The sequence below is a fragment of the Prionailurus viverrinus genome, chromosome B3 (genome assembly GCF_022837055.1).
Source record: "Prionailurus viverrinus isolate Anna chromosome B3, UM_Priviv_1.0, whole genome shotgun sequence".
Classification (NCBI taxonomy): Eukaryota; Metazoa; Chordata; class Mammalia; order Carnivora; family Felidae; genus Prionailurus; species Prionailurus viverrinus.
In genome coordinates this window covers 66,941,761-66,959,669 of record NC_062566.1, presented here as the reverse complement: position 1 = coordinate 66,959,669, position 17,909 = coordinate 66,941,761, and the positions used below count along the sequence as shown (strand labels likewise).

General features: G+C 42.2%; 1 protein-coding gene across 2 annotated transcripts; it reads left to right on the top strand.

Annotated features, from left to right (window-relative positions):
- The first annotated feature begins 21 nt into the window (after nucleotides 1-21).
- Nucleotides 22-6,617, top strand: OSGEP (O-sialoglycoprotein endopeptidase). Of its 2 annotated transcripts, none has more exons than XM_047863404.1 (11): nucleotides 22-214; nucleotides 479-601; nucleotides 2,384-2,862; nucleotides 4,443-4,538; nucleotides 4,662-4,711; nucleotides 4,859-4,937; nucleotides 5,504-5,569; nucleotides 5,683-5,773; nucleotides 6,000-6,075; nucleotides 6,172-6,270; nucleotides 6,416-6,617. In XM_047863404.1, the coding sequence occupies exons 2-11, from the start codon at nucleotides 487-489 to the stop codon at nucleotides 6,453-6,455; spliced, it is 1,191 nt and encodes a 396-aa protein (XP_047719360.1). In that variant the 5' UTR covers nucleotides 22-214; nucleotides 479-486; the 3' UTR covers nucleotides 6,456-6,617. The 2 variants fall into 2 exon arrangements, with proteins under 2 accessions (XP_047719360.1, XP_047719361.1); XM_047863405.1 differs by lacking the exon at nucleotides 22-214 and having other exon boundaries at nucleotides 278-601; nucleotides 2,384-2,503; nucleotides 2,687-2,862.
- Nucleotides 6,618-17,909: the final 11,292 nt, after the last annotated feature.

The following is a 17,909-nucleotide window of genomic DNA, read 5'->3' as shown; positions in this document are numbered from 1 at the left end:
CGCCCTACTCTCCCCACCCCCCCACCCTCTTCTGCAACTCTCCAGGGGACTGAAGGCCCCGGCCTTCCATTCTTGGGCTGTTTATCGGCGTGCCAGATGCAGGATTCATTCTATCACCCTGACCGAAGATCCCAATGCTGTGCAAGAGAGGGAAAAAAGTCAGTGGAGAAGGCTGGCTGGACAACGGGAGAGAAGTAAAGAGATGGATAGGAATGTAAGGAGCAGATGCCGGCTCAGCGTCCCTGGCAGTTAGGAGGACAGGTCCTTGAAGGGGCCTTGATGGGCCGCTGTGATGACGGGGGCGGGGCTGTCGCGGGGGCGCCCTCCACGGGAGTCCTTTGGCATCTCTTGGTGCACGCTGGTACCCTGCCCCTGGGTACGTAGTCTTCCCGTGCGCTGCGGTATCCGCGGCCCAGCACGGCCTGCTGAGGGCTACACGGTTGCGGTGGTAGCTAGCCCTGCTGGCGTTTTCTCCCAGGCTCGACCATGCCGGCGGTGCTGGGGTTTGAAGGCAGCGCTAACAAGATTGGCGTGGGAGTGGTGCGGGATGGCGCGGTGCTGGCGAACCCGCGGCGGACTTACGTCACGCCTCCCGGCACAGGTGCGTGTGTGCGGGATTGACAGTTCACAGCGCCCTTCTCGCGCGGCAGCGCCTTCCATCCGCCCAAACGCTAGCAAAGTAGGGCGTGGAGCGCGTTGTCCCCTCACCGAGCTGTTGATCCGAGTCTCTGAGATTCGCGGGGCAGGATTAACCTCACTAGGCTGATAGAAGAGTGACAGACACTTGGACCTGGATCTTCTGGTTTCGTTTAGCTTTTGTTGAGCGTTTTTGATGTGCTTATCGTCAGCCGGAAGCAAAAAATAGATGTTTTGAGCTTCTGTGGAGTCGGACATATAAACAAAAGTTTATGATAAGATGAACAGTGTAACGCAGATGCAGTCAGAACTTCCTAGAATGAGAAGGAGTGTAGAGTTGCAGCTTGGGTGTTAGGAACAGCAATATTCATTTTCAGTATTTGTTTTTGGATTTATGTTCCTTACTCTTAAAATGGGAATAGTCATACCTGCATTATTGAGTCTTGAGAAAGAAATTGTTAGACGTATTACTTTTAATGAATGTGATTTGTATGTTATTTGTTACTGTGTTGTATTTTGTCTGCCCACCCCTAAAACTTCTGCATATGTAGGAGAGGACCACTGACTTGTATATACCTGAAAAGCCTCCCTGAACAGGTGATGTTGTGACAGCTCTTTCGTTAGAAAATACATATCTGTGTTTAGCACTCACTCTTCTAGGCATTTTGGCACCAGGAATGCAAGGATAAATAAAATAGCCAATGCTTTGAGATGCTTATGGTTAAATTGGGGAAAACTACAGGTGATTATAATGCTATAATTGATATACGACACAGTGTGTAAAGTACAATGATATGATCGTGCACAGGGCTGGTAGGGTCACAGAGAAGATCACTAAATGGTTTGAGTTAGTTATCCCTTGAATTAAGTCCTGAGGCTGAGTAGGAGTTGAGTATGAAGAAAGGCATTTCTGAGAGCTGGTCAGCCTAGCTGAACAGGCCAGAAAGAGTATATCTGAAAACCTGGAAGATAAGATACTTGAGGAGAGTGAAAGAGACTCTTCCTACACTGTGTAAACCTTAAAAATAAAACAACCGGGGCACCTGGGTGGCGCAGTCGGTTAAGCGTCCGACTTCAGCCAGGTCACGATCTCGCGGTCCGGGAGTTCGAGCCCTGCGTCGGGCTCTGGGCTGATGGCTCAGAGCCTGGAGCCTGTTTCCGATTCTGTGTCTCCCTCTCTCTCTGCCCCTCCCCCGTTCATGCTCTGTCTCTCTCTGTCCCAAAAATAAATAAACGTTGAAAAAAAAATTAAAAAAAAAAAAATAAAACAACCAGTTGTTTTACCAGTAAAATGGGCTCATTTAGGAATAGTAGAGAATTGTGATTCAGATCAGGGAAGCTTTGGCAAAACCATAGGCAAATCTAGAGACCAAATGAAAGGATTAATCTTTTATAGGGAAGTGGGGGTAGTTGGGAGGGACTCTTAATTTTAAATTAGTCCATTGAAGTAAACTGAGAGATCCAAGTGTAGTGGCTTTTCATTGGCTGGAAAATCTCTTCCTCTTGATGGGGTGGTAAATGATAGGCTTCTTCCTGCTGGGAATGCAAGGTATGTTCTTTTCTCATTGGGGTCTGCAATTGAGAAGGAGTGGTGGGGTGTGAAGGCTTCCCCTTACAGCCTCCTGACTCTGTTTTAAGTGAGATTTCTTTCATTCTGTTTCACAACAACTAAAACACCCGTTTATGACTTCTACCTACCTTTGGTATAGAAAAACCATATGATCTCTGACCTGTGTCCATCTCCTAGGATTCCTTCCAGGTGATACTGCCAGGCATCACCGAGCTGTTATCCTGGACCTGCTACAGGAGGCACTAACAGAGGCTGGATTAACCTCCCAGGATATTGATTGCATTGCCTACACCAAAGGTATAGCTGGGAGACTGACGATAGAAGAACATACCTGGAGCCTGGCTAGGTCAGAATGGCCTGCTGCTCTCTGCTACCACCACTACACCACTACTCCTACCCCACCTTTCACATCCCTTACTTTCCCCAGCTCGGTTTTTCCCAGTGTCTGTAGGATTCTAACTCCCATTTCTATCCCCCTAGGCCCTGGCATGGGTGCCCCACTGGTTTCTGTGGCTGTTGTGGCCCGTACTGTGGCTCAACTGTGGAATAAGCCTTTGCTGGGCGTGAACCACTGCATAGGCCACATTGAGATGGGCCGCCTCATTACTGGAGCCACCAGCCCTACCGTGCTGTATGTCAGTGGAGGAAATACACAGGTATTTGGAGTATTCCATCATTGCTTCATAATTTCTAAGGCAGTGTATCAGCAACTTTCTTGTTGTACCTGAATGGCAGCAACTCAAGAACAAAGCTGGACTGTCTAAGACACGCTAGAAAACCCACAAGAAAGTTTACAACATTGTAGGTTTAGACAGCATGATCAGAACATTAGATGGCTTTCATATACGTGGTTATAAAGATAAAAACTTTCCGTTTAGAAAAGGAAAGAAGGGTAAGGATTGAGGTCTTCAAAATAATGAAAGTGTTTTTACTTTTATTATTTTGAAGCTTTTTTTCCCCTGTACCTTAGCAACTAAAACCGAGGGATACCATGTAATTTGTTTCTTTACAGTAATTTCCTATTTTGTTTTATGTTACTGGCAGTAAATAGAAGTTGTTATTCTAAGAGTGAAAATATAAGTAATTTTTAAAACATTTTATAAGGTAGAAGGTATTTTAAGTTTATAAGCTAAACCAGAGTTGTTTGGGGTACCTTACGAGACCTTTTTAGGTTGGGATTGGAGAACTCTAGCCTTCCTTTCCCACAGAGCACCTGATGGGGTTATTGTCAGAAAAAGTCATTGTCCCCAGCTTATGAACGGCTTAAAACTTCATTTTGTGAAATAGTCGTTTAAAATGAAGTACACATTCCCATGAAAATGACATGGGAACTTTTACAGGTAGAGGGCAAGTAGCAGGTTGGGGCCTGAGGATGACATACAAAATTAGGGACTCAGGGTGTGGAAAGTAGCAATGGAGGCTTGCAAGAGTTAACGAAGAGGAGCAGTGATCGTTTTTCTCCTCCCTCTTGAAACTTGGTTAGGTGGGAAAAACAGGGAAGATGATTGGTAGAGAGGAGTAGATAACAGAAGTAGAAAGGCAGGATTTTTTTTCCTTCCCCTTTTGTGGCCAGCCTTTTAACAGCAGAGTATGATCTACATCAGAATGGAAAGAAATCTTTAGTAGCATCGAAAAGGGAAAAGGACTTCTCTTAGTCTTAATGAAGCACTCATTGTCAGGAGTATATGTGTGAGTGGGTGATAAATATTCTCTGTGCTAGAAGCTAGTCATATGTGAAGAATGGACATAAGTTGATTGCCAGTGTTGAGTTGGGTGGGTCATTAGTGTGACCCAATATGGGATTTTTGAGTTTTTCAACTCTACCTCTTGTTTTGTTTCCAAATAACGCTGTGCTGGTGGGATAATCTAGAAGGACTCTGGTTCCCTGCTTCCAAGCAGGAAAGCCTGTTCCTAATCCATATTGTCAAGACTGCATTTAAAGGATATATTAGGAACCTCCAATCTAGAAAAATGTATTCAAAATGAGAATTGCTTCTGCCTGACCTAGGCTACCTTCTGTAGATGAGAAATCTGCTCTAGGAATCCTCAGGGTACATATAGGCTTCTGAGATAAGAGCTATGAGAAAGTACCTATTCAAGGTTTGGGTAAGTTCTTTTGTTCTGTTTGTCATTGGAAGCTGCAGTGGCCATGTTGATCCTCTCTTATGCTCTTCCCCAAAGCCAAATACTCCTCTTTACAGACTTGAGGTTTCATGGACATCCTCATCACCCTTAGGTGATTGCATATTCAGAACATCGTTACCGCATCTTTGGGGAAACCATCGATATTGCTGTGGGTAATTGTCTGGATCGTTTTGCTCGAGTGCTAAAGGTAAGCCACTGGGGCTGGAGAAAACATGAGATATGGATGAATTAGAAATGGAGGGAGAAGGTCATAAATTAGTTTCTTATGCCTCCTAAATATCTGTCTCTATCCTCTTTTTCCTTCTGCTAGATTTCCAATGACCCAAGTCCGGGCTACAACATCGAACAGATGGCAAAGCGGTAAGGGGACATGAGATGGGAGGAGGCTGCCTGGCGGGGCTTCAGTGATTTCCCTGTATGTGCATTAAGAAGGCTTTGGAGGGGCTTTGGAGGGTAAGCAGCCAACTAACTACAGGTTGAGGACATCGTATACTCCCTCCCACACAGAGGCAAGAAACTAGTTGAGCTGCCATATACTGTAAAGGGGATGGACGTCTCATTCTCGGGGATCCTGTCTTTCATTGAGGTGAGTGTGGGACAGGTGAGGAGAGATCACTTTCATGCTTTTATATGAGGCATATCTGTTTTGCTCACCATTGTATTTCGTGCCTGTAGCATAGTTCTGGGCCATGTTAGATGCTGAATAAATTCATTTAGCAGATATGTATTAAGTATCTTCTGTGTGCCAGGCACTCTTCTAGGCAATAGCAACACAGGATGGAACAAAATCAAAGTCCCTGCCTACTTGGAGCTTACATTGTAATGGGGGAGGGGGGCAACAAGATGAAGAAACAAAGAAGGGGCAGATAATAAAAAGAGCCAGATGATGATAAGCCTTATGGAGAAAAGTTAAGCAGAGTAAGGGGTCGGGGGGGAGGTTGGGGGTGCCAGGGCAGGCATTTGTAATTATTGAATCCTGAATCAGTGTTGCCTGTTCTGTAGCTTAATGCCAGTGAAAGGCAAAAGCATGCTGTAGATACGCTGGCGAGATGAATTGTCGTGAAACATGATGATCCTCCAAGTGCACTAATTTTTGCTCTCCTGTCATCCCCAAACCACAATTCATTGTTTTATGTATTTTTTTAATGATAGGATGTAGCCCAACGGATGCTGGCTACAGGCGAGTGTACTCCTGAGGATTTATGCTTCTCTCTGCAGGTAATGGGATAAAAAGCTGGGACTGAACGTTGGGACTGGAAGACCTTTTATATAGTACAGCAGAACTAAGCTGGGATCCCCTCTGGTGTTGACATCTTATTTGTCCCCCACAGGAAACCGTGTTTGCAATGCTGGTAGAGATCACAGAGCGAGCCATGGCACATTGTGGCTCCCAGGAGGCCCTCATCGTGGGCGGTGTGGGGTGTATGTATCATTGAACTGTGCCCCTCTTTGCTGTTCTTGGGCATTTGCATCTTCCTCCTGATAGTCTTAATCCCTAAGAGTTTGGGGAAATTGCTAGTTTCCGCTTCCCAATGCCTGCCCCCTAAACCCCTACTTCATTTTTGTAAGTAAATACACATGAGGTGTACAGCTGGACCATGCAGAAATGGCTGAAACTAAGCCAGCCCTACCCCCTGCCCCTTCATAGGTAATTTGAGGCTACAGGAAATGATGGAGACAATGTGCCAGGAACGTGGAGCCCGGCTTTTTGCCACAGATGAGAGGTAAAGGCCCTTTCTCTTTCTTGATTTCTTTTTTTCTTTAATTACTGTGATTTTTCACCTTTAGATTCCAAATTTCATATATCTTTTCCTTCCCAGATTCTGCATTGACAATGGAGCCATGATAGCCCAGGCTGGTTGGGAGATGTTTCGGGCCGGGCATAGGACCCCCCTCAGTGATTCTGGAATCACACAGAGGTGTGTACCTCTTGGAGGGGTAGATAGGATTATATGGGAAGTAGGCAAAAATCAGCAGGGAAGAGGGTCCAGGATCATGAAGGCAGGGAAGAATGGAAGATCCTAAGGGATAGCTATCCATCAAGTTTTTCCTGTTTTTTCACAGGTATCGGACAGATGAAGTAGAAGTGACCTGGAGGGACTAACAACTTTAACATGATCAGAGTAGATAGTGCCCTAAGTAGAGCCTACAGGAACTTGGACCTTAATCTCTGTCTGATCTGGGCACCCTGGTGAGGCTATGGACTCCTGTCTCCCATAATTTGAACCTCAAGTTGATTCAGCAATAAAATATTGTTGGTTTTGTATGTTGGTAATTGGCTTGTGTTAATCAGGAACAATACAGAGTTGGCACTGGATAAATTCTTGTTGATGGGGTGAATGGATAAGGAGGCAGGGGTCAGAGCAGTGCCTTGGCTGAGTGCAGGGCTGCTGCTGTGGAGCTGAGTTTGAGGGGATATCTCAGCTCCTCTTCTGACATCTCCTTAATAACAGCATTGTCATAACTAATACTATTTCAGTGTCAGGCTCTATGCTGAGTGCTTTGTGTTCGTCACCCCATTTAAATTCTTTGGAGTAGGTACTCAGGACTTGTCTCAGAATAGCCTGGGGCCAGGTCTAATTTTGTACGAATTTGTAACTCAAGAGCAAAGCTGTCCCTCCTCCTTGCACTTACTCCCACATGCTCCTACATATACTTCCCCTGGTGGATTTGAAGGGTTGCCCCAGATCCACCTCCCTCCCTACCACAGCCCTCTGGAACTAACATCCTGCCCTTTATCTTGTTTGTCCAGCACCACGAGGAGACCCAAACCAGCAAGTCTCCTCTCAGCTTTGCACTCTAATAACTGTTACTCTCCACCCCTTATTTGTTCCTCCTGAAATTCTTTTGTGCTCTCTGGAACTAAACTGATTGGTAGTAAAATTACCTATATCTTCATCCTGTTTTCTGAGTGTTCTCTTTACGTTCCTGTTCAGGACCCTGGTTTCCCCCTGAGAACTCTGCTTCTCCTACTGTGTCTAATGATGGTATTTTCTCACCCACATCCATTGGCCCTGGAGAGGGTGGTGTGGGTGACCTCTTTTCTCCTCATACTATGTTCAATCTATTCCCTCTCATCCCTAACACATCTGAGCTTTGAAACACATGTCATCCGTTAACTATCCCGTGCCGCAACCACTCCTGTCAAATCCTGATGATTTTAGTACCCGTGTAGGTGATCATTCTAATGCTCTGGCCTCAGCTCTGTGCTCTTCCCGTGATCGTGTCCTCCACCCCCACTTCAGCCACTCATTCCCTTGGTCCTAGTGGAGGCCTACAGCTCCTCCATATTTCATTCTGAGACATCCCTCCTATTTTTGTAGCTCATTCCCTTTAGTGCACTGAATCCAACAATTCATCTCTTCATCAGGCCCTACAATCTGTTGCTCTTCCTTTCCACTGACCTCATCCCCTACAAGTATTCATTTCCCTCCAGCTAAACTCCGGTCATGAGCACTTCACTGCAAACACCTCGCCTCCCTCACCTCTCTGGCTTTCATCAGCCTCAACTCTTCACCTACTTGATTTCTAGACCCATGCAGCTAAACGGGCCAGCAAAAAACAGCCAGGTTGACCTGTCTTACTTTAAATTCAACCCTGACACTCAAGCGGGTCCTTTATGTTCCCTAGTCCTTTCGCTTGCCTTGTTTCTGGTAACTGTTTTATTATGCCTGCTGACACCTCAAGTCTCCCATATCTTACCCCCCCCCCCCCATTCTCACTCTTATGTTGGCTGCTATGTTAGTGAGAAAATAGAAGCAATCAGAAAATGTACGGGTGCCTGGGTAGCTCAGTCAGTTGAGCATCTGACTTTGACTCAGGTCATGATCTCACGGTTTGTGAGTTCAAGCCCACATCGGGCTCTGTCTGTGCTGACAGCTCAGAGCCTGGAATCTGCTTTGGATTCTATGTCTCTGTCTCTCTCTGTGCCTTCCCTGCTCATGCTGTCTTGCTCTCTCTCTCAAAAATAAATAAACATTAAAAAAATTAGAAAAAAAAAAGCAATTAGAAAATGTTCACAAGCTCCCACCACTACATCTAATCACCTTCCAGTATTTATACCCATGTACTCCGCTTTCTCTCCTGCTAGTATATACCAGTATACTGTTAATAACTGTTACTGTATACTCAGCTGGGATTGAATTTGCTCCCCAGAGGTTTGGTTGTCACAACTGGAACGCAGGACTACTGGGTAGAAACCAGGGATGCTGCAAAATATCCTGCAGTGCACAGAACAGCTCCCCACACAAAGAATTATCTAGGCTAAAATGTCATTGGTTTCAAGGTTGAGAAACTGCTATGAACAAACTATCCATGCTCCTGTCCAACTACTTAAATGGTAGATTCCATCCTCTAACCTTTCAGGACATCTCTCAGCAGTTCCCTCTCATTTTTATTTATTTATTTAAATTTTTAAAATATTTGTTTATTTTTGAGAGAGAGAGCGCGAGCAAGGAGGGGCAGAGAGAGAGGGAGACACAGAATCCAAAGCAGGCTCCAGGCTCTGAACTGTCAGCACAGAGCCCTATGTGGGGCTCAAACCCACTGACTATGAGATCGTGACCAGGGCCACAGTTGGAGGCCTAACTGACTGAGCCACCCAGTCGCCTCTCTCATTTTTTTAGAGTCAATATTTGCCTTTCTTTCCTAGATCTTCCTCTCAGCACACAAATATGCTGTCATTTTCCTCATCTTACAAATACATGAACGCCTCTTGACCCCATTTCACCTTTTAGTTGCTTCCCATTTTTCTGTTCCGTTTTATAGCAAAACATCTTAAAAGAGTTGTTTCTACTCCCTCACAATCAATTCCTTGTTAAGTTCGCTCCAGCAAGACTGTTATTATCAAGGTCACCAATGACTTCACATATCTGATGGCGTATTCACCTTCATCCCGCATAGCAACATTTGACACTCCCTCTTTGAAAGCCCTTCTTTACTTAGCTTTAGGACATGTTCTCTGGTTTGCCTTCTAGTTTACTGACTGCCCTTTGTTTCCTTTGCTGGTTTCTCCTCATTTCTACAACCTAGTAACTCTAGAATCCAGTCCTTGGACTGCTTCTGTATTTATTTACACACACACTTGCAGTGAGCTCATCCAGTCTTACACATTAAAACCATTTCAGTGTGGATGACTCCCAATTTTTAGTTCCAAACTGGAAGTCTGTTCTGAATATCTAGCTGCCAATTGGCATTTCAACTTGGATACCTAATAGATATCTCAAATTTAACATACAAAACGCTGGACTTTTTTGCTCCCCTTTAACTGCTGCCGTCTTCCCTATTTCAGTGAATGACAACCCCGTCCTAATAATTCTCCATGTCAAAGCACCCTGATGTTACCTGACACCTCTTTTTCATCTCTGGTTCATCAAATCACATAGACTTTAACTTCAGAATATATCCAGAATCCTGTTTCTTCTTACTTCCACTGCTTCCACCCTAGAGCAAGCCAGAATTCTCTATCTCCAAGACTTCTGCAGTAGCTGGTGTATCTGCTTCCACAACTGCCCACTTACAGTCCATTTTTAACACAGCAGCCAGACTGAATAGTGTTAACATAGAAGCCAGGTTATGTGACTCTTTTGCTCAAAACCCTCTGTGTCTTCCTATATTAGAGTAAAAACTAGAGTCCTTTAAGGGTAAGTGAGACCCTCCAGGATCTGCCCTCCTCTCCCCGCTTACTGCTTTGACCTCATTTCCTGCTACTCACCTTGTTCACCCTCCTCCAGCAACATTGGCCTTTTTGTTTTTCCTTCAACACTGAAGGTGTACCAGTCCCTCAAGGTCTTCATACTTGTTGCTTTCTCTGCCTAGAAAGCTCTTCCCTCAGCTATAGCTTGCTCCATCAGTCCCATAATCTTACGTCTTTGGTCAACTTTTCTTCTTTTAGTGAGGTCTGACAACCCTACTTAAAATTGCACCCCTCCAGCACTTTCTATCCCCCTTCCCTGTTATTTATCTTTATAGTACTTAACTACCTTCTTTATTTTTTATTTTTTATTTTTATTTCTTTATTTTAATTTCAGGAATAGAATTTAGTGATTCATCACTTACATATAACACCTAGTGCTTATCCCAAGTCTCCTCCTTAATGCCCCTTGCCCTTTAGCCCATCCGCCCACTCAAAACCCCACCAGCAGCCCTCAGTTTGTTATATGTATTTAAGAGTCTCTTATGGTTTGTCTCCCTCCTTGTTTTATTTTTGCTTCCCTTCCCTATGTTCATCTGTTTTGTATCTTAAATTCCATATTTGAGTGAAATCATCTCGTATTTGACTTTCTCTGACTTGTTTCCTTTAACGTACTGCACTCTAGTTCTGTCCACGTTGTTGCAAATGGCAAGGTTTCATTCTTTTTGATTGCCAAGTAATATTCCATTCCATATATATTATCCGAGTAATATCTTCTTTATCCATTCATCTATTGATGGGCATTTGGGCTCTTTCCATACTTAGGCTATTGTTGATAGTGCTGCTATAAACATTGGGGTGCATGTGCCCCTTTGAATCAGCTTTCCTGTATCCTTTGGATAATTACCTAGTAGTACAATTGCTGGGTCATAGGGTAGTTGTATTTTTAATTTTTTGAGGGACCTCCATACTGTTTTCCAGAGTGGCTCCACCAGTTTGCATTCCCACCAACAGTGCAAAACGGTTCCTCTTTCTCCACATCCTTGCCAACATCCTTGTTGCCTGAGTTAATTTTACCCATTCTAACAGGTGTGAAGTGGTATCTCATTGTGGTTTTGATTTGTATTTCCCGAATGAGGAGTGATGTTGAGCATTTTTTCATGTGTCTGTTAGCCATCTGGATGTCTTTGGAGGTGTCTATTCATGTCTTTTGCCCATTTCTTCACTGGATTATTTTTTTGGGTGTTGAGTTTGATAAGTTCTTTATAGATTTTGGATACTAACTCTTTATCTGCTATGTCATTTACAAATATCTTCTCCCATGCTGTTGGTTGCCTTTTAGTTTTACTCATTGTTTCCTTCACTGTGCAGAAGCTTTTTATTTTGATGATGTCCCAATAGTTCACTTTTGCTTTTGTTTCCCTTGTGTCAAGTAAAAAATTGCTGCACCAAAGATCAAAGAGGTTGTTGCCTGTTTTCTCCTCCAGGATTATGATGTCTTTCATCCTGTGTTACATTTAGGTCTTTCATCCATTTTGAGTTTATTTTTGTGTATGGTTTAAGAGAGTGGTTCAGGTTCATTCTTCTTCATGTCTCTGTCCAGTTTTCCCAACACCATTTGCTGAAGAGACTGTCTTTTTTCCATTGGATATTCTTTCCTGCTTTGTCAAATATTAGTTGGCCATACGTTTGTGGGTCCATTTCTGAGTTCTCTTTTCTGTTCCATTGATCTATGTGTCTGTTCTTGTGCTAGTACCATACTGTCTTGATGATGACAACTTTATAATACAGCTTGCAGTCTGGAATTGTGATGCCTCCAGCTTTGGTTTTCTTTTTCAGGATTGCTTTGGCTATTCGGGGTCTTTTCTGGTTTCACAAATTTTAGGATTGTTTTTTCTAGCTCTGTGAAAAATGCTGGTGTTGTTTTGATAGGAATTGTATTGAATATGTAGATTGCTTTGGGTGGTATCGGCATTTTAACAATAGTTGTTCCTCTAATCCATGAGGATGGAATGTTTATTTCCATTTTTTTAGTGTGTCTTCAATTTCTTTCATAAACTTTCAATAGTTTTCAGTGTATAGACTTCTCACCTTTCTGGTTTGGTTTATTCCTAGGTATTTTATGGTTTTCAATGAAATTGTAAACGGGATCGATTCCTTGATTTCTCTTCCTGCTGCTTTATTATTGGTATATAGAAATGCAACCAATTTCTGTACATTGATTTTATATCCTGAAACTTTGCTGAATGTATCAGTTCTAGCAGCTTTTTAGGGGAGTCTTTTTGGTTTTCCACAGAGTATCGCGTTGTCTGCAAAGAGTGAAAATTTGACCTCCTCCTGGCTGATTTGGATGGCTTTTATTTCTTTGCGTTGTCTGATTGCTGAGGCTAGGACTTCCAATTCTATGTTGAATAACAGTGGTGAGAGTGGACATCCTTGTCGTGTTACTGACCTTGGGGCAAAGCTCTCAGTTTTTCCCCATTGAGGATGATATTAGCAGTGGGTCTTTAATATATGGCCTGTATGATCTTGAGGTATGATCCTTCTATCCCTACTTTCTTGAGGGTTTTTATCAAGAAAGGATGCTGTATTTTGTCAAATGCTTTCTCTGCATCTATTGAGAGGATCCTGTGATTCTTGTCCTTTCTTTTATTAATGTGATGTATCACATTGATTGATTTGCAGATATTGAATCAGCCCTGTATCCCAGGAATAAATCCCACTTGATCGTGGTGAATAATTCTTTTAATGTATTGTTGGATCTGGTTTGCTAGTGCCTTATTGAGATTTTTGCATCCATGTTCATCAGGGAAATTGGTCTGTAATTCTCCTTTTTAGTGGAGTCTTTGTCTGATTTGGACTCAAGGTAATGCTAGCCTTGTAGAATGACTTTGGAAGTTTTCCTCCCATTTCTATTTTTTGGAATAGCTTCAAAAGAATAGGAGTTAATCCTTCTTTAAGTGTTTGGTACAATTCCCCTGGAAAGCCATCTGGCCCTGGACTCTTGTTTGTTAGGAGATTTTTGATTGGTGATTCAATTTCTTTACTAGTTATGGGTTTGTTCCAAATTCTCTTTCTTCCTGTTTTAGTTTTGGTAGTTTATATGTTTCTAGGAATTTGTCCATTTCTACCAGACTGCCCAATTTGTTGGCATATAATTGTTCATAATATTCTCTCATTATTTGTATTTCTGTGGTGTTGGTTGTGATCTCTCCTCTTTCATTCATCATTTTATTTATTTGGGTCCTTTCCATTTTCTTTTTGATCAATCTGGCTAGGGGTTTATCAATTTTGTTAGTTCTTTCAAAGAATCAGCTCCTGGTTTCATTGATCTGCTCTACTGTTTGTTTGTTTGTTTTTGCTTATTTGTTTTTTGTTTTTTTTTTAATTTCAATAGCATTGGTTTCTGTTCTAATCTTTATTGTTTCCCTTATTTGCTAGTTTTGGGCCTTATTTGCTGTTCTTTTTCCAGCTCTTCTAGGTGTAAGGTTAGGTTGTATATTTGTGACCTTTCTTCTTTCTTTAGGAAGGTCTGGATTGCTACATACTCCTCTCTTATGACTGCTTTGCTGCATCCCAGAGGTTTTTGGTTGTTGTGTTTTTCTTTTTTTTTTTCCCTAAGTTTTTTAAATTTATTTTTTAATTTACATCCAAGTTAGTTAGCATATATTGCAACAATGATTTCAGGAGTAGATTCCTTAATGCCCCTTACCCATTTCGCCTATCCCCCCTCCCACAACCTCTCCAGTAACTCTCTGTTCTGCATATTTAAAAGTCTCTTATGTTTTGTCCCCCTCCCAGTTTCTATATTATTTTTGCTTCCCTTTCCTTATGTTCATCTGTTTTATATTTTAAAGTCCTCATATGAGTGAAGTCATGATATTTGTCTTTCTCTGAATAATTTTGCTTAGCATAACACCCTCTGGTTCCATCCACGTAGTTGCAAGATTTCATTCTTTTGATTGCCGAGTAATGCTCCATTGTATATGTATACCACGTCTTCTTTACCCATTCATCCATTGATGGATATTTGGGCTCTTTCCATACTTTGGCTATTGTTGATAGTGCTGCTATAAACACTGGGGTGCATGTGTGCCTCTGAAACAGCATACCTGTATCCTTAGATATATATTTAGTAGTGCAATTGCTGGGTCGTAGGGTAGTTGTATTTTTAATTTTTTGAAGAACCTCCATACTGTTTTCTAGAGTGGCTGCACCAGTCTGCATTCAGTGCAAAAGGGTTCCTCTTTCTCCACATCCTTGCCAACATCTGTTGTTGCCTGAGTTGTTAATGTTAGCCATTCTGACAGGTGTGAAATGGTATCTCATTGTGGTTTTGATTTGTATTTCCCTGATGATGAGTGATGTTGAGCATTTTTTCACGTGTCAGTTGGCCATCTGGATGTCTTCCTTGGAGAAGTGTATATTCATGTCTTTTGCCCACTTCTTCACTGGATTATTTTTTGGGTGTTGAGTTTGATAAGTTCTTTATAGATTTTGGATACTAACCCTTCATCTGGTATGTTGTTTGCAAATATCTTCTCCCATTCTGTCAGTTGCCTCTTAGTTTTGATCGTGTTTTTATTTTCATTGGTTTCCATGTACTTTTTAATTTCCTCTTTAATTTCTTGGTTCACCCATTCATTCTTTAGTAGGATGTTCTTTAATCTCCAAGTATTCATGGTCTTTCCAAACTTTTCTTGTGGTTGGTTTCTCGAGTCATAGCGTTGTGGTCTGAAAATATGCAAGGTATGATCTTGATCTTTTTGTACCTGTCGAAGACTGATTTGTGACCCAGTATCTGATCTGTTCTGAAGAATGTTCCATCTACACTCAAGAAGAATGTGTATTCTGCTGCTTTAGGATGAAATGTTCTGAATGTATCTGTTAAGTCCATCTGGTCCAGTGTGTCATTCAGAACTATTGTTTCCTTGTAGATACCTGCTTGGATGATCTGTCCATCTGTCCCCTACTGTTATGGTATTATTATCAATGAGTTTCTTTATGTTTGTGGTTAATTGATTTATATATTTGGGTTCTTCCACGTTGGGAGCATATATATTTATAATTGTTAGATCTTCTTGGGGGATAGACCCCTTAATTACAATATAATGTCCTTATTCATCTCTTGTCATGGTCTTTATTTTAAAATCTAGTTTGTCTAAGTATGGCTACTTCAGCTTTCTTTTGACCACCAATAGCATGATAGATGGTTCTCCATCCCCTTACTTTCAATCTGCTGGTGTCTTTGTGTCTAAAATGGATCTCTTGTAAGCAGCATATAGATGGGTCTTGTTTTCTTATCCATTCTGATATCCTGTATCTTTTGATTGAAGTGTTTAGTCTATTGACATTTAGAGTGAGTACTCATCCTTAGTCTTTGTTGGTTTTGGTCTTTTTTGTTTTGTTTTGTCTTCTCCACTCAAAGGGTCCCCCTTAAAATTTCTTGCAGGGATGGTTAATTTTCATTTGTCTGGAAAATGCTTTATCTCTCCTTCTATTTTGAATGGCACCCTTGCTGGATAAAGAATTCTTGGCTGCATATTTTTCTGATTCAGCACATTGAAAATATCCTGCCACTCCTTTCTGGCCTGCCAAGTTTCTGTGGATAGGTCTGCTGCAAACCTGATCTGTCTTCCCTTATAGGTTAAGGACTTTTTACCCTTGTTGCTTTCATAATTCTTTCATCATCTGTGTATTTTGTGAATTTGACTACAGTATGCCTTGGTGATGGTTGGTTTTCATTGAATCTACTGAGAGTTCTCTGTGCTTCTTAGATTTTGATGTCTGTGTCCTTCCCCAGAAGAGGAAAGTTTTCTGCTGTAATTTGCTCACATAAACCTTCTGCCCCTTTTTCTCTCTCTTCATCTTCTGGGACTCCTATGATTCCAATTTTATTCCTTTTTATAAGTCACTGAGTTCTCTAAGTCTTGCATTATGATGTTTTGCCTTTGTTTCCCTCCTTTTTTCTGCTTTATTATTAGCACTTACCGCCTTCTAATCTAATAGTTTTATTTATGTTTGTTGTTTGACTCCTCCTGTTAGAATACAAATTCCCTGAGCGGAAGGGATTTTTATCTTGTTTGATTCATTGCCATGTCATCTCCCAGTACTTAGAATAGGGTGGACACTCAGCATTTGCTGAAGGAATGAATAAATTGATGCAGAGGTAAACCAAAGAGATAATCAAAGACTATAAATGTAAGACTTGGGCCAAAAGATAAAAAGAATTGGGATTATATGCGCTTAGGAAAAGAATACGTTTTCAGTTACTTACTAAGTAGAAAGTGCTGATAAAGACATTTTCATGGACAAAGACCCATAGAGGGTTGAAAATACACTAAAACATGGACATTTAAAATCAGAAATTCGAGAGTGGAAAATAGAGTGGGACACAAGTAGAAAGATAAATTCCTCTCCTTAAATATATTTGAGTACAGGAATGATCTGTGCCCTCTAGGCTTGGGGAGTTAATTTTATAAATAGGCATCAAGTATGTTATACAGTAGCCTTGGGTATTTATTTATAAGTTTTTATTACTATTATAGGATGGAATGGATCCTACAGGGAAGACATTTAGCACTGTAGACCCAGCTGGTACTGCTTATTAGGAGACTTCTTTCCTTAGGGAGCTTTGGGATCTTGGCTGAGGCTTCCCAAGATAGCCTCACAGTTTATAGAACCAAGAGACTAAAATCATGGCTGCTTGGGTCCTAACTTTTGAAGTCCTCTTCCTAGCTCAGTCTCTCCTGAGTCTCTTATTGACAGTATACAAGATCATTATGTCCTGCTGATTTCCACAGATGAAGGCAGTGGGGGGTTGTCAGGCCACTGGATAGCATCCAATCAAGTCATGTATAGGGCCCCAAGGCAGGGTGACTGAGGGATCAAAGGTAGGCTCCTGTTAACAAAAGGCAGTGTGAGGAAGGGAACCTGTTCCTCAGTTTACCTAATCATCAGATCAGCCCTACCCTTGGGGCCTTTGCTCTGTGGTTTGGAATTTCTGCAGACTCCCATGTCTATGAGGGCAGCATCCTGGGAATATTGCCACAGGACTTCACGAAGATATGTGCCATTCTGACTACATGATTAGGAAGAATGAGCAGAGGACAGGAGAGCACCATGGTCAGTTCCTACTCTGAGACTATTTCCCCATTTGCTGGCCCTGTTCCTATATACCTGCTTTTTATTTGCCTGTAAGTCCTGCTCAGAGGTGTAGCCTGAAGGAACAGGAGTGTTGAGAAAAGTACATTTCAGGTTCCCCCTTTGGTGGTAGCTGTTGTAGCTGGTATAAGGCTACTAAGTCTTCAAAAGCCTTTTAGCTGTAGAAAAAAGAATTCTAGTTTCAGCAAGGAATAGAGATCAGCTCTTCCCCACCTGCTGGGGGATTTTAGAGAGAAACCAAGAGTATTAGACTTTTCCATCTCAGAGCACAAGGGAAGCTGGTAACTGATTCCTGTGGCATCTGCTCTGCCATGGAGCATCCTTCCTCAGGGAGGCTTACTCCATCTACCCTGCTAGCATTCTGTTTCCTTCCTTTTCCTCACGGCCCCTCCTAGATTTGGGGAAGCTGGTTTCCTTTTATGGCTAGAGCAGGGATTGAAATCTCAGAAGCCTTTAAGAACCAGTCATTATATAGTATCAAAGAATAAAGTGGACCAGGTGGGAACTGTGGCAAACTGAAGAATCAGTGCCCTATCCCATGGGAGAGCAGCTACTCAGCTCCAGCAGAATGTGTCATGTGGGATGGAGGCCCCAAATTCCCAGATGCATGTTAAATATTGGCAATTAATTTTAAAAATTATAAATGCTGTACCATCTGAACTCACGCAGGTAAGATCCATTCCGGAGGACACCAGTGTTCAATCTCACCAGAAGTTCTTGACATGGTCCTGCACGTTGGTCAAGTTCACTGAATAGGATAGT

Coding starts and splice junctions, on each gene's coding strand:
- OSGEP (XM_047863404.1), top strand. CDS start 487: ATGCCGGCGGTGCTGGGGTTTGAAGGCAGCGCTAACAAGATTGGCGTG. Junction 2,863..4,442: donor TCAGTGGAGGAAATACACAG/GTATTTGGAGTA, acceptor CATCACCCTTAG/GTGATTGCATATTCAGAACA. Junction 5,774..5,999: donor CATCGTGGGCGGTGTGGGGT/GTATGTATCATT, acceptor GCCCCTTCATAG/GTAATTTGAGGCTACAGGAA.